Source organism: Hyperoodon ampullatus (assembly GCF_949752795.1).
Source record: "Hyperoodon ampullatus genome assembly, chromosome: 3".
Lineage (NCBI taxonomy): Eukaryota > Metazoa > Chordata > Mammalia > Artiodactyla > Ziphiidae > Hyperoodon > Hyperoodon ampullatus.
Window position 1 is genome coordinate 10,426,208 of NC_136916.1, and position 17,359 is coordinate 10,443,566.

The following is a 17,359-nucleotide window of genomic DNA, read 5'->3' on the forward strand; positions in this document are numbered from 1 at the left end:
TCTTTGCTTACGTTTCCCAGAAAATAGGAAATATGTGACATGAACTTACATGGCTTGGTGGATAACTCGGGATTTCTCCAGAAGGTATTCAGAAATCTGTGCTCCCACGACAGCCCCAGAAGGGGTAAATTTCATTTCTAAGTATTTTCCAAATCGGCTGGAATTGTCATTTATAATAGTGCAGGCATTGCCAAAGGCTTCCACCAAATTATTCACTTGTAAAATCTTCTCTTGCAGGGTTTTGTTATTAGCCTAGAGAAAATGTCAAGATATAAAAAAAATGTAAAAAATTAATTTTGTGTAGAATGGAATGTCTCTTCTTTGATAAGCACTTTATGTAGATGTAAACATACAAGTGCATCTTCTTGGTTTGTTGCCAGAAGTTACAACCTAGTATATTTTTCCCCTCCTGCTGGTGCATTCACTCACTTCCTTTCTTAGAGGGGCAAAGAGATCCTTTACACTTTTTCTATTCAAATATAGTTAAGTTCCTGATTTACAAGCACAATTTATAAGCAGTCTACGCATACTGAGGTACATTTCAAACTTTGTTATTCCTCCTCTACCTATATGGTCCCCATCCACATGGTCCCCAAAGCTGTGGACCAACTTCCCTTGCTTCCATGGAAGCTGTCAAACCTGCACCTAGAGGAGTAAAGATAACGTGTGAACTCAGAAGCAGAGGAGAGGGAATAATTATGAAAATCAAGAACAGCTCGGGTGTGTGGAAGGGAGACGTGGATCCCTGGTCCAGGCCAGCGGGCCTATGTGGCTGGCCCTCTATTTTCTCCTACACCATCTCACATTTTCCTTCCCCTAAACAAGCATCATGTTGGGTTTCTTTTCTTTACCACTTTAGTAAACTGAAATTCCACCAGAAAATTTATTTGGGTTAACAACCAACCTCTTTTAGAAGGCATCCCCCCTCTTAGAGGTTTAAGGAGGTATCAGTCATTCACATCTTAGTAGAAATGGATCAAGTGGATTATTTTCAGTGTAATACCTTGCTGAAGTCAGCTGTGTTAAAGGTACGGAAATGTTTATGTAAGGGAAAGGAGCAGCACATATTTCTGGAACATAGGCTACATTAGAATTTGGGGGGGCCAAGGGGGCATTCACAGTGTGGTTTTGGGGGCATATAAGGATTTTGGATATCCTCTAAAAGAGGCAATAAGGGGAGAGAAAAGAGAGGAGCAAGAATTGGGATAAACTTGACTCTTTTTAAATGTTGTTTGGGGCTGGCCTTGCACTCATGAAAAAGGTGAGAAAACATCAACCACTTGTATTAGGTAGCAGTGCCCTGCTACATGAGGTTTTGAAGACCGTGTATTACAAAGGTAAATTCCATCCACCAAACACACCATTTTTGCATCTGCTAAATCTTTATCAAGGAGATAACTAAAAGACACACTCAGTCTCGATAAGGGTAGAATTCTTTTGTTTTTATATCACCATCTCCAATTAATATCAAGTCACATTTTTAGATCTAGCACAAGATAAAGATATTAAATAAACATTAGATGTGCTGACATCCACAAAACAACATTCATACGAGTTAATCCATTATTGATGAGAGCCTCTATCGACTTCACAAATCAAGAAAGAATAGCAAAGGCCCGTGCGGAAGGCTCCTGAGTAAATTTATTCGTGTTCAACTCTTCCACTCCAGGAGAGTATGCTGTGCCACACCATCCCAACTCTCTCCAAAATGACATTTATTTCAGTGAACTTAAAAGCTTGTAGAGTGATGCTTATCCCAGGAGTAAGGAGAGGGAAGAGGATGGGCAAGGCGATGGGGAAGGGATTGAGATGACAGCCCTGAGGTAGGCCCCCCTTCCTGGCCTCTACTGGCTCTTCCAGTTTTGCGGGGTCACAGGCCTGGTTACTAGTATATTTCTATTCCATGCCTACACCCATGATGGAAAACATATAACCAGTCAATTGATTTTTAACAGGAATATGAAATTCTTTCGACACATTATTTTGACAATGAATTAGACTCAATTAAGCAGCTGTTTTGACACCATGAGGCACCCTTTTATACAGTGGTTGGGTCTGGCCTTGTACCCACAGTGCTTTGTAGCATAAGATTCCTATAATCACTGTGACGGCAAAAATTTTAAGATGACTCTACTTCTAACTATGCAAATCACTATAAACATTTTCGCAGGGATAAGTTGTATACAATGATTTTTCTTTTTTAGCCATTAGCCTAATGAGAACACATTATTCTTGATTTATCTTATTTCAAGGACTCTACTTGGAAAATCAAACCAAGTCTCTATCCTCAACATCCCATTTTTAAAAATTAAGGTAAAATCACATAGAGTGAGATTCATCCTTTATATAGTTCTGAAAGTTTTTACAAACATATGCGACCACCAATCTCCCACTATAGTCCACATACAGAACAATCCCATCACCCCCAAAATTGTCTCATTACTCTTTGCAACACTTCCCTCCACTCTCGGCTGCCGAAAATCCCTGATTTGTTTTTGTGCCTACGGTTTTAAATCTGCAAGAATGACACAGCAAGTGAACCATACATGTAGTCTTCTTAATCTGCTTCTCTGACTTAGCCTAATGCATTTGAGATTTATCCAAATCTCATCCAGTGAGCTTCATTGCTTGTATCAGTGTTCATTCTTTTTTATTGCTGAGTAATATTCCATGGCATGGATGTACCATAGTTTGTTTATTCGTTTCCTAGTTCTGTTGTTTCCACTCCCTGGAGATGATGAACAAAGCTGCTATAAATTATTTGTCTGTAGCTTTTTTGTATGAACATGGGTTTTCATTTCACTTGAACAAATACCTAGGAGTAGGATTGCTAGGTTGTATGATAAGTATGGTTAGACTTTCTAAGAAACTTCTGAGCTATTTTCCAAAGTGGCTGTACCATTTTGCATTCTCATCAGCAATACACAAGAGTTTCATTCAGTTCCTCTATGTTCTTGCCAGCACGTAGCATTGTCAGGTTTTAAAAAAAAATTTAGCCATTTTAATGGCTATGTAATGGTGTCTCACTGTGGTTTTAATTTGCATTTCCCTAATGATGACTGGTGTTGAATATCATATTTTCATTTGCTTTTTTTTCCATTTACATATCATCTTTGCTGAAATGGCTAGTCAATTTTTTTGTTCATTTTTAAATTGTTATTTGATTTCTTATTATGGAATTTTAAGAGTTTTTAAAAATATATCTTCTGGATACAAGTCTTTTATTAGATATGTGACTTGCAAATAGTGTCTCTGAGTCTGTAGCCTGTGTTTTCATTTTCTTAACAGTATCATTCAGAGAACAGAATGTTCTTAATTTTGGTGAAATCAAACTTTACCCTTTATGGATTATGCTTTTTATGTTGCATCTAACAGCTCTTTGCCTGACCTAAAATGACAAAGAACAAAGTTAACTGACTTAATTTTCTTCTAGAAATTTTATAGTTTTTGGTTTAATCTCTGGGTATATGATCCATTTGAGGTTAATTTTTTATAGCATGTGCGGTCTACAGTAAGATTCAACCCTTTTGTATGCCCATATTCCAGCACCATTTGTTAAAAGACTATCATTAATTGACCTTGCACCTTTGCTGAAAATCAATAAATCATATATGTGCAGATTCTTTATTCTATTCCATTGATCTGTATACCATCTTTTCTTTAATAACACACTGTCTTGACTATCACAGCTTTTATAGTGAGTCTTGAAATCAGGTAGTATTTATTAATCCTCCAATTCTGTTCTTTTTCAAAACTGATTATTATAGTTCCTTTGCCTTTCCATATACATTTTTGATTCAGTTTGTCAGTTTCTAAAAAATAAAATCCTGCTGGGATTTTTACTGTAAACTACATTGAATCTACAGATCAATCTGTGGAGAACTGACATCTTAATAATATTGAGTCTTTTAATCCATGAACATGTCATATCTCTCCTGTTATTCAGGTCTTCTTTGATTTCTTTTATCAACTTTTTCTATTTTTCAGCATACAAATCTTGCACATGTTTTGTAAGATCTAGATTTCAATAGTTCATGTTTTATGGTGCTAATATAAATGATACATTTAAGTTTAAACTGATCATTGTTAGTATGTATATAATATATAAATATAATTAATTTTTGTATATTGACTCCCCTTTATCTTGCTGGTAACAAAGGAAGAGGAAGTAAGGAAAGCATTCAGCGAGTACATTAGGGCAAAAAAGAGAGAAAATCACCTCTATAAAGCCTTGCTTACTAAGAGTGAGAAAAGTTAGAATTTGCTTAAAACAAAACATATGCTCTTTATATTGTTATATTTTAAACTCACAAAGGACAACAGGTGTGTTATAATTTCTGTGCATTATTAAGTGTGGAAATTCATAAATATTAACCTAATCAGTTAAATTAAATTCTGAAGTATAATAAATATTTCTGTTAGGACAGAGAAAAATTAAATTATACCTTTCCAAGCACTGTCAGCTGCTGAACTAAGAGATGAGCACTTTCAGTCTTTCCAGCACCACTTTCCCCAGAAATCACAATGCACTGCACAGTGAGAAAAGGAAACTGTAAGAAGACTTTATCCTCACCAAATTCAGCTGACACATGAGAAACTAAGAGGAGAATTTCTAAAAATGTGAGATTCTCCTTACCTGATCTGAATTATATGTTATCATAGACTGGTATCCTAAGTCAGCCATGGCAAAAATGTGAGGAGGATTGGCAGTTCTCTTTGCTCCAATATACAGTTTGGAATGCTAAAGGTTAAAAAGAACATGTGTTGTAAGGCTTCTGTCTTTGTTTAAACCCTATTTATTTACGGATAGAGTGCTAATTTTTAAAGCAAAAGGTGAATCAAAATACAGCTTCATACCACCAAAACATTACATTCATATTACATACACACATACATGCACAAATCATGGACAATTATGTAAAATAAAAGTTTGACATAAAACAACAGGGAAAAATGATATGACATCACTTTGGCAGTGGTATTTAAAGGAAGACTCTTTTGGAAGTGCATACCACTTCCAAAGCAGAACTTAAAGTTTCAAAATACTATGATTTCCTTAAATAAGCAGATACTTTATAAATAAGACAATCAGGTATCATTTTGTTGACTATTCCTTGGATATAATAATGTATGAGATACGATCACTACTTTTTTCCTTTCATATCATTTAACATACACTTTCTCATTTGCTTTGCCCAAGATCACTCAGTTAATTGATAGCAGAATTTGTGCTAAAGCCCAGGTCTTCTAAAACTTGATCAAGGCTCATAAATACGCCATTATTCTTGTAAATCTTAAAGTGGTAGAGACTGAGAGAATTACATACTTTTCACACAAAAAATTATATTAAGCACAGTATTATTCTAGAGTAATATAATATTATAATACAATATAATATCCTAGAGTACACAAATAGCTAGAAGAGTATGGATCTAATTGAAAATGAAAAACAGCCTAGCTTAACTCCAGAACACTATTCTATAGTTAAACATTAGGGGTGAATAATGGATAATTATGTGCTTATATTCATAAAACATATTGTCTGATATTAAAAAATTAACCAGAAGGAATTTTTAAACTCATAATGATGAGTTTTACAGCCATTAAGTATATAGTACCTACATATACAATGTAATTTTACTTTTGACTCTCCTATACTTGGTTCAGAGGTAGACATTAAGTCTATACTTTTTAGGCATCTGTTTATTGATATGATATGTAGTGTGGACCAGTTACCAATTACCAATGACAAGAAGTAATTAACATATCACACACAAAGACCACAAACTGCATCCAGATCGATTCATCTTCTGTTTTTTCCTATCTCTATGTTTTAACAATAATTATTTAACTGTTTATTCAAAGGATTAGATAAAATAAAACTAATTTAATTTAAATACTTGAAGAGTACAAATTTTTGTACAAAGTAAGAAAATGTGTACAAGCCACACCACATACCTCTGTGGAATAAAGACCCAGACTCTGAAAAGGGTTAAGAGCAATGAGTATGTCTCCCACATAGAAGTAAATCTGATCTCTGGAGTAACACTTCTCAAGTTGCTCTGAGACTGTATTCTATAACGAAATAAAAGTAATCTCTTTTTGTTAAAAATCATTGATGGTCAACTATCATTTTAAAAGTAAATGATAAGAAATAAACATCTGGAATCTAGAGGAAGGATCAGAAAGAAATAGATGTATTGAGAGTAAGAAGTGTAACCTCCAGTCAACAACTATCCTTCCCCTTGATGGGTATTTTCTTTTCTTTCGAGAGCTGTAGAGGGATGTCATTGTTACCTGTGTTTTCCACAGAATATATTGTATGTTACAGGGATTATATATACACAATGCTTTCAAGGAAGTAAGTAAATGCAGTAGCTGAAGTAAAGAGAAAGAACACTAGAAAAGGGAAGAGAAGATATAGTGAACATGATTTTATTCCAAATGAAGGTTATTCAATGGCTCTGTGGAACGTCTTAGTTCCTTCGCTTAAATGTTTGGCTTTGAGGCAGAGTAAAAAGTACAGAAAAGTAACTTCCACAATTGATAAATCATATGAATACATGGAATCAATTTTAACAGTGCCAGACATCATCATTATAGTATATGACACAAGACCAAAAGATCTTGGGTCAAAAAAGAGACAACAAAATAAAACACAGACAATAGAAACAAACAAACCCAGTGTTTAATTCGTAGGTCAGCAATATGATTAGTAAAGTCTTCTTTATAATCCACAAGCTTAGATTTCACATCATTGGAAAATCTGATACACAAAGATTCATAAAGGTGTTGGCAATCTCTGGCTTACAATCACTATTTGATTACAAGATGTTTGAGGTTCTCAAGAAAGATTATTCTGAGGAAGTACTTGAGTTGTTTATGCAGCCCAAAATTTACCAAATTTACCAAATGACTATTTCGGTTCAGAATATGCCTCCTGATTTGCTACATTTTTAAGCAAAATGCTCAGGAATGTATCAGATGTATTAAAAAAAGAAAAGCCTGTGGATCAGGCAGGGTAGTGATCCCAACCTTTACTGAAAAGGAGCCTTATTATTTCTCTAATGATGTGATTATCTGAAATAAAAGGTGATGAGGAAAAAGAGGATGAGATTATAATTTCCTGGCTTGGACTGGTACCTTCATGAGAGATGTCTGAAATATTTCTGAGGTCATTGGGATAAGAAGTTTCAAGCAGAATTCATTTCCCGAAAAGGTGGGCTCTGTGATCCCACGAGGGGTCCACTGACCATGGTAACAGACAGGCTCTCAAGGTATCTTCGAGGCTTTAGGTCCTGCCACTGAGATGGTGATGTAGGAAGCAAATCACCCCTTTGAGACTCCTGGGGAGAACTGAGGGGAAGAAGGGGTCTTGGACCTAAGCAGCTCAAGCTTGTGGGAACTAGCACGTTTGTAATTTGAATATAAAAAAGAAGAAAAAGTTGACACCAGGCTGGAGAGATCTGCAAATGTGAGTTACACACAGTAAAACTGAAGACAGGAGAGATGATCAGGAAGCTAAGAGACGAAGAAAGCATGAAACCTACAGATGCTATTCAAAGAGCCTCCTGCTCAAACCACTTCTATAAATTTTTTTAAATAGACAGAATGTTTAAGTTTAATTAAGCTGAGTTTCTTACCTCATCCAAAACTTCTAGGGTTGCTAAATCATCTACATCCTTGAGGCTGGAAATTAAAGATCTGCTGAAGTTACTTTTCTTGGTGTAAAGACGTTCATGCCTGAGAAGCAATAAAAAAGAAAACCCTTTCTGACTTGAGAACTTATTACTAATCATAGTAAAAGTCAAGTTTAGATACTAAGAAACTGAAAAACATCTATGAAGCTGATTTGCTAAATTCAACGACAACAATAAACCAGAAAACAGCCTCATGTATTTGATCTGTCTTCTCTTCTTCACTGGGAAAATGCAACACATTAAACTTACTTCATGGATGATCAAAAGAGCTCATTATTTCCGTCAGGAACCACCTTATATATAATATTCTTTAAAGCTTCCTCTAAATTCCAATGTGTGATTTAATCTGTTACAAAGTGGTGAGTTGGAGCGATTTTCACCCATTAGATTTCCAGTTTTGTCTGAGGTAGTGTTAGCCCACTGGTAGTCAAGGAATGATCATTTGAAAAATTATTATTCAGCAGAATTTAAGAGGAATACAAAATAAGCCACACTGGGGACTTTTCAAAGGTAAAATGTATGCAGAAAATTGATTTCAGGTACCAGGAAGTTTATTTTCAAAGTGAAACATTTCAGCAATTTCAATAACAGCGTAAAGATCTTGATCTGACATAAGGTCTGGAGAAGTTGCTGAGGTAAACACAAGGGTTTGTTTCAACTTTTCTGGACATGAAATCCACTCTATTTTGAGCATAACTGCATTTTCAGTGTTTATTTTTGGGCAGACTGTTATGCATTTGAATTTGTCCATTAGTGAAAGGGGAAGGAATACGCAGCTTAGGAAGCATGATAAGAATCATACCACTTACCCACCAAACTGTAATGGTTTCTCATTGCTTAGAGAATTAAGTCACTATTGATAACGGTCCCCCCTCTACCTATGGCCAATCCCGTTTTGTGCGCTCGATTCCATCTCCTCTCACTTACTCAAGGATATCACTCCTGCTGGGTCCTCTTTGTCTCCTGTATCCCTCATTTCTCCCTCTCGACTGTTATAACATCTTCCCCGAAAGAAACAAACAATCAAACAAACCACCTGTCCTTGAGTTGGTTTCCTCCATCTACCGTTCCACTTCCCTGCTTTATAGCAAAACTCCTCAAGAGAATTACCTATACTTAACTTCTTCAATTTCACTCCACCCATTAAGAACACCCACGTCAGGTGGGCTGTCATCACACTCCACGGAAACGGCGTCCATGAAGGACAACAGTGCCCTTCTTCACATTGCTGAGTCCCACGGTCCATTCTAAGTCCTCATTTTACTTAACCTACTGGCAGCACAAACTCTTCTTGAACACGTTTGTCTTGGTGTCTTATGTCCTTCTCTGGATTCTCCTCCTCACCTCGCTGGCATCTCCGTCTCGGTATCTTTTTCTGGTTTCTCCTCATCTTGCTACTGCCACATTTTTGAGTCTCCCAAGCTTCGGTCCTTAGAGCTATTTTCTTCTCTATCAACATGTACTTCCTGATTTCATCACTTTAAATACCACTCGTGCACTGACAGCTCTGCTCATCTCCAGACCTAAGCACCCAGCTGCTCGCTCAACGCTTCACTTGGCTATGAAAGTGGCTGACTTAACATGTTCCGAACCTGCTCCTGCCCACGACCCTCATCTCAGCCCATGGTGATCCATTCATCTGCTTGTCAGCCTGACCCCTGGCTCCTGACCCTTTCTCATACCCCTCCTGCAACCTGTGTACAAATCCCCTCAGCTCTTTCATCAATCCAATCCAGAACCAAACCTTTCTCACCACCATCACCTCCACTACAGTTCATCTCACACCACAGCAGCCTCCCCGCTGCCACCTTTGCCTCTGATATCCTTCTCAACACTGCACTCAGAGTAAGATTTTAAAAATAAGTAAGATTTGTCCTTTGTCTTTTAATTTCCTCCTCAGTCCCATCTGTGTGATGAAACTTTTCACAGTCTACCTCAAATGCCACCTGTTTTAAACCCTCAGCATAATTCTGTACATCCTTCTGGACAGACATCTTAGTTAAGTCATTTCAGTCAATCACTTGTGTACAGGGCTTACTCCCTTTACTAGACTGTAAAGTCCCTCAGGATGGTGCTGGAATGGTTGGACATCCACATGCAGAAAAAAAAAAAAAGAATCTAGACACTAAACTTACAAAATTTTCACAAAAATTAAGTTAAAATAAGTCATAGCATATATACACTACCAAATGTAAAACAGATAGCTAGTGGGAAGCAGCCGCATAGCACGGGGAGATCAGCTTGGTGCTTTGTGACCACCTAGAGGGGTGGAATAGGGAGGGTGGGAGGGAGGGAGATGCTATGGGGATATATGTATATGTATAACTGATTTACTTTGTTATAAAGCAGAAACTAACACACCATTGTAAAGCAATTATACTCCAATAAAGATGTTAAAATAAATAAATAGATAAGTCATAGATCTAAATGTAAAATACAAAACTATAAAACTTCTAGATGAAAATATAGGAGAAAAAAGCTAGATAACCTTGGGTGTAGAAATGAGTGTATGGACACAATACCCAAACATCATCCATGAAAGAAAAAAGTGATAAGGTAGACTTCATTAAAATGAAAAACTCCTGGGCTTCCCTGGTGGCACAGTGGTTAAGAATCCGCCTGCCAATGCAGGGAACATGGGTTCTAGCCCTGGTCCGGGAAGATCCCACATGCTGTGGAGCAACTAAGCCCGTGCGCCACAACTACTGAGCCTGTGCTCTAGAGCCCACGCGCCACAAGTACTGAAGCCCGCGCACCTAGAGCCCACGCTCCGCAGCAAGAGAAGACACCGCAATGAGAAGCCTGCGCACTGCAACGAAGATTAGCCCCCGCTTGGCACAACTAGAGAAAGCCTGCGCACAGCAATGAAGACCCAATGCAGCCAAAAATATTTTTTTAAAAAAAGAAAAACTTCTGTTCTGTGAAAGACACCGTTGGGACTTCCCTGCTGGCGCAGTGGTTAAGAATCCGTCTGCCGGGCTTCCCTGGTGGCGCAGTGGTTGAGAGTCCACCTGCCGATGCAGGGGACGCGGGTTCATGCCCCAGTCCGGGAAGATCCCACATGCCGCGGAGTGGCTGGGCCCGTGAGCCATGGCCGCTGAGCCTGCGCGTCCGGAGCCTGTGCTCTGCGACGGGAGAGGCCACAGCAGTGAGAGGCCCACGTGCCGCAAAAAAAAAAAAAAAAAAAGAATCCGTCTGCCAATGCAGGGAACACAGGTTTGAGCCCTGGTCCGGGAAGATTCCACATGCCACGGAGCAACTAAGTGTGTGCACCACAACTACTGAGCACATGTGCCACAACTACTGAAGCCCACGTGCCTAGAGCTCCAGCTCTGCAACAAGAAAAGCCATCGCAGTGAGAAGGCCGTGCACAATGAAGAGTAGCCCCCCTCACTGCAACTAGAGAAAGCCCACGCACAACAATGAAGACCCGACACAGCCAAAAATAAATAAATAAATAAATAAATAAAGTTATAAAGTAAAAAAAAAAAAACTTAAACAAAAAGACACTGTTAAGAGAATAAAAAGTGAAGTCACAGGCTGGCAGACAACATTTGCAAATAATATATCTGATTAAGGACTTGTATCTAATAATATGAACAGTGCTTTACTCCTACTTGCAATTCTTAGATGTTTCTATATTAATTTTTATAGCATTTACAAAAATGTCTAATTATGCACTTATTTGTGTAGATAATTTAGCTAATATTTGAATCCCTTACTACAATACAAGCTCCAACATACACAAGACTGTGTCTTTAGCTTCCCATTGTGTCCTTGGAACAAGGAGATGATTGAGAACACAGTAGGTCCTCAATAAATATTAGTTGAATGAATGAGTGAATGCATATCTCCCACAATTTCTGGCACAGGATTTGCCCATAGTTGGTCTCCACATTTGCTGAACTCGACAAGAATCATCTTTCATATGCCCTTATTTCCAAAGAAACTCATATGACATACGATTTTTAAGAAAATAGAGAAAGATATCCAATTATGTATTTAATTTAAGTGAAGCCCTGAATTTTCCATCTGTTTTTATGGGCCCATTTGGCATCCAAAGACTGTTCCTGGAGAATGACAAGGAGTGGATGGTGACAAGGAGCCTGGACTCAGGCACGAGCCCTGCAGCTGAAACAGCAGGAGGGACAGTGGTCCATGGTGAGGCTGGACTCCAGGCTCTACGGGAAGCCAACGGAATATTTTAATCAAAGGGCAGAGTGTGGAAACAATACGGTGGAGTAGCATGTTTTAGTAAAGAAAAAAAATCATTTTACTATATTCTAGAAATAAACATTATCACTAGGTAAAGAAAGCCAAGAAAAGTTAAACTTCAAGTAGTGAATGCAATTCAGGGTCATCTATTCTAAGAACATATTAGATGATAAATCTGGCATTTCAAATTAGTAGAGAAAGAAAAAAATTCAAGAAATTGTGCTGGAACAGCTGGTTAAAATTTTGGGAATCATGTACTTTATGTAAAAATTAATTCCAGATGGATTAACAAACATAGATTTAAAATGTCATCATAAAAGTTCTAGGAGAAGATGCAAAAGAACGGCTGTGTAGTAATGGGATACAGATGGAATTTGTAAGTATGAAAAGATAGAAAGGAGAATTAAAAAATGGAAGAGATTGGACAATACAATTTTAATATGAGTATAATAAAACATAAGTAAAAGAGAAAATGGGAAAAATATTTGCAATATGTATGATGGACAAAGAATTAATATGTCTAATATATCAAGAACTCTTGAAACTCAAAGAACACTGAATATGAGATACCATGAGATACTAAGATAGCAATCTTGTATTGAACACACAAGTTTTAGGCTTGTCTCTTTTAATTTGGGAAGATAAATTTATCACTATCACCATTTCCTAAAAAACACATGTTATCACCAAAAAATGTTGGAAGCTAACAATCTTACCTAGACTAACAATATTTTAAAAGCTGAATCATATCATCTCTGTTGCTTCTTCCAACCCTGGAATTCTCTGTCAACCGAACTTTGTGTACTGATAGGTATACTCTTGTAGCGTATGGCTGTCTGCTTCATTCTGAAGAGAAAAAAGTCCTTTTCCATGACTTTGAAAAACTAGGTTTTACCATTCATAAAGACTTCATCAGGGGACTTGAGAAGATGCTTTGGCCCTATTCTAGAGCATAGCTCCTTTACTTAGATTTCTCTCCAGTTACAGAGTAGAGGGGCTAAGGTATAAGGGGAGTGGCCAAGCAGGCAGCAATAATGGCCACAAAGCCAGTGAGGAACAGGGTTGACTGATAAATTATTCTACATTGAACTAAATTCTGAGGTGGTTATACAGAAAATCAAAAGTTATTTCTGAAGCTATATAGATCCCTTCCTTTGTTTAGATCATGGAATTATTGACACCAACGTTGCAGTTAAGAGGCTGGGCTCTAGAATCTGAATGCTCAGATCAAATAACAAAAGATTTTGTGAGGATAAGCAAAATGGATTATTTCTTGTAAAACTCTCATTTAAAATGGGCATATGGAAATGCCTTATATATAATTGCTACTATTATTCCAGCTGTGGCCCTACCACTGGCTAGCCATGTGGCCTTCTGCTTCCTCAGAAATAAAATGGAAATAATAATGGCTATTTCACAAGGATGTTATGAGATCAAATAATACATGTAAAGTGATTCATTCAGGGCCTGCTATGGTTAATAAATTATTCTTCTTCTTATTATTATTATTGCCTTTATGATCATAGGTTTAATCCTCATTTACTTTATATTTTATATTTAATATTTATATTGAATTATATATTTAATTTCTATTTATTTCATATTTAGTTGTCTTCACTCTCGTTTTGTCCCAGAGGTGACCTCTCTACCCTCCTCAAGCATGAACTGTAAATACATGACACTGAACTCAGCAATAAACTGAGCAGGGAGTGAGAAAATGTGGGCCCAGGTCTTGCTGATGGAGGATTCATGAGCATCACTGATTTTGAAGGACTTCATTGTATGTATTATTAAGTCCTATGTATACCCTGATGGTAGTATCTCAGCAGGAAATGGGCATCATATCAGCAAACAACTCTTCCTTTCTTTGTTTCTCCTCCCTGTGTCACTGCAGTGCTCAGGCTGATTTTACAGGTAACAGAGCTGATGCTCAGTCAGGTGCTGGAGGAACATGGTGAAAAGGCACATGGTGTCAGGCATATGTCGGGGCCAGCACACTCCCCTCCCATCTCCGGCTGCTTCAGAGTTCGGCGCTGCTCTCCACAAGGTCAGTTTAACCGGAGAAGTCCCCTGGCCATGGGGACTGCCTATTTACATTTCTCCCGTATCTGTATTTCTGTATCACCAATGACTGCTGGACACAGCCATCACAATAGACTGCTCTAGAAAGCACTGGCAGCATTGCTGTCACTTGGTTGGGTCTTAAACATAATAGAGACAACGGGGCCAAAAAAAACAAAAAAAGACAGTTACAGCTGTCACGACAAAGTAGCATGAGTGAAGGACTCACATTTATACTCCCTCAAGTGGCATGGTTAGTTGCATCAAGAATACTTAATATTTTAAAAACTACACAATTGACCACATATAAGATCATAGGGTGTAAGAGTGAGAAAAGCAGTTAAATAAAATAGTCCAATTCCCTTTAATTTTAAGAATTGTGAAAAGTGAGGTAAACAAGTTTGTGATGTGTTCACAAAATCTCAACAAACCCAGTTATTAATATGATATCTCCATTCCTGCTCTGATTCATTAGACTTCTCCCACCCTAAACACACACACACACACACACACACACACATACACACACACACACACTAGGTAGAGCCTTAAATTGTACGTTTCAACATCCACTACTGTATTCATTCATTCAACAAATACTTAAATTTCTGGAGCATCTAATATGTTTCAGGCACTGTTAGGAGTTGGGATAAAGCTATGAAGACAACAGATAAAGTCCCTGCTCACATGGAACACACATTCTGATGGAAGAGTTAACGATAAATTATAAACAAAAAAGATCATTTCAGCTAGGACAGATATGTCTGGACAGATTCATTTTTGAAGGAGAATATGTTAAAATCAAGCATGCAGCATTGGTTATTGCTTCAAATACTACCGGATTAATGGACAAAGCTGTATTTTTTCACGAGGGTTTTGAAATTACACAAATCATGCAGAGTTAATTCAGGTGCATAAATTAGTTTATAAAAGCTTTTTTTCATGAGTTAAACACTTTAAAAGCTATTAAGGTTGTAATGAATGATTAAGAAAAACTATTTTTAAGGTGTATTCTATGAATGAAAATAAAAAGAATCATCAATTGTGAAAATATTTTACATCTTCTCATTGATACATGTCTCTTTTGGTCATTAATGTAGCCTAAGCACCTAAAATAGTAGCTGGGACATAGTAGGTACTCAATAAATATGTGCAGGATGAATAAATGAATAAATAATTATTTGTCAAAGGAAATTGTCCAATCTTCATCATTACCCTATCTTTCAAGATACTTTTACACTCATTTTCCTTTTGCCTTCATTTTACAGAATTAATTTCCAATGTTACTTTAATAAATATTTAATTTCTGTGAGACTTGGAGAAGGCAAAGCCAGAATCCTTCCAACAAGATTTTTGTCCTCTTGTGAAAAGTACAGCTTGTTAACCAGACTATATTTTTCATTTACTCCATAATACTGGAGAGACATAGTTTCAGATGACAAATATTTTCTTTCCGTGTTGTCAAAGGTCACAAATACCTCAGGGGTGGTTAGCAAAGCTTCACTTGTATTTCAGTTCTACACACTGAAAAAAGAAACAACTCTTGCTGCTCCCTGTTAAACTTTTATCCTTACTATTCAGTTGTACTGCTGTAAACCAACAGCTTTGTTTGCTTTTACTTTGGTTAAATATTCTCTGGTAAATATCAAGCTCCATCTTCTAAGGTGATTCAGGAGCCACTGGGGTAGTACAGAAATCCTTTGTTAAACAGAAATATTAATCAATGGTTTTCTTTTAGTTTCCTTATCCATCTTTAAATTCCACTAACAAAGTCACAACTGGTAATACCAATGGGCATACAGGCTCTCACTGGTTTGCCCTGGAAGACTACTTTTTACTGATCTGCAGTTTGACCCCTTTGACCAATCGTGCAGTTTTGAAATGATGCTGGGGAAGGAGCACACACCAGCCGGGTCAGCCAGATGAGCGGATCAGCTCTGGCGATGACTGGAGTGACAGATGTCATCGTCACCCAGCTCAGCTACACTTTTTTTTTTTTTTTTTGCGTTACGCGGGCCTCTCACTGCTGTGGCCTCTCCCACTGCAGAGCACAGGCTCTGGACGCGCAGGCCTAGCGGCCATGGCTCATGGGCCTAGCCGCTCCGCGGCATGTGGGATCCTCCTGGACTGGGGCACGAACCCGTGTCCCCCGCATCGGCAGGCAGACTCTCAACCACTGCGCCACCAGGGAAGCCCAGAAATATTTTAAAATAAATAAAATATTTTAAAAAATAAAATAAAGATGGGAGAGCAAACTAAAATTCTAAACCACAGAAGGAAACCACATATTGAGGAAACAAATGAACTCATTCATAAAGACATTTCAATCTTGTTAAAATGCAAATCAAAAAATGACTGCTGGGCCTCCCTGGTGGCGCAGTGGTTGAGAGTCCGCCTGCCGATGCAGGGGATACGGGTTCGTGCCCCGGTCTGGGAGGATCCCATATACCGCGGAGCGGCTGGGCCCGTGAGCCATGGCTGCTGAGCCTGTGCATCCGGAGCCTGTGCTCCGCAACGGGAGAGGCCACAACAGTGAGAGGCCCGCGTACCACAAAAAAAAAAAAAAAAAAAAAAAAAAAAAAATGACTGCTAAGTAGTGTAAGATCAAGAGAAAAAGGAAAGAATTACATTCACAAAAAAAGACAAAGAAATTAGCCAGATATGAACGGCCAGATATAAAAGTCAGATATGATGAAAGAATAAATGGTTAAAAAAATAAAACAGTGAGAAATTCTAGAAATGAAAAACACAGAAATATCGACATGAAAAATCAGTATGTAGGATAGCTCTAACTAGGCCTAGTCTAAGAGAGAATTAGTGAACTGGAAAACAATTTTGAAGAAATTATCTAAAATGCAGCAGAGATTGATAAACCGATGACAAACATGAAAGAGAAATTATAAGACATTTAAGGTAAACTAGGACATTCCGATATTTATCTCTTAGAAGCAGAAAATAAAAAGAATGAGAGAGGATCAATATTTAAAGGAATAATGACTGAAATTTTTCCATAATTGAGTAAGACTTGAGTTCTCATATTGAAAGCATATTCTGAATTCTTAACTGGATAAAGAAGAATATATTTTGTGACTCAAACAGAAGTATTGAGCTTAGGCTAACACAGTGTCCAATATATAGTAGTTTTTAATAATTTTTTTTAATCACTAGAACTTAGAGCACCAGGCTTTTAATCTAAATACTGTGTGGTTCAACCATTCTTATAATGCTTGAATGTTGGGAGGCAATTCTCCATGAGTCTTTCACATTTCTTCATCTCTTGTATTAGCTTTTGTTCTAGACTATATTTGCCATGTTTGCTATACAAACATATATATAAAAATAGTGTCTCCCTCCAGGACACATGGAAGTTTTGTTTGCTGTCC

The 17,359-nt window shown here is 37.5% G+C and overlaps 1 protein-coding gene across 1 annotated transcript in view; it reads right to left on the reverse strand.

The window, feature by feature from the left end:
- MYO3A (myosin IIIA) overlaps positions 1-17,359 on the reverse strand; it is a gene marked incomplete at both ends in the record, with an annotated part of 156,467 nt that overhangs the window by 88,770 nt on the left and 50,338 nt on the right. The window contains 5 exons of the mRNA XM_079700501.1: positions 50-252; positions 4,446-4,529; positions 4,637-4,741; positions 5,959-6,075; positions 7,644-7,743. Coding sequence (XP_079556627.1) covers positions 50-252; positions 4,446-4,529; positions 4,637-4,741; positions 5,959-6,075; positions 7,644-7,743 — 609 coding nt within the window. The remainder of the gene's footprint in view (positions 1-49; positions 253-4,445; positions 4,530-4,636; positions 4,742-5,958; positions 6,076-7,643; positions 7,744-17,359) is intronic.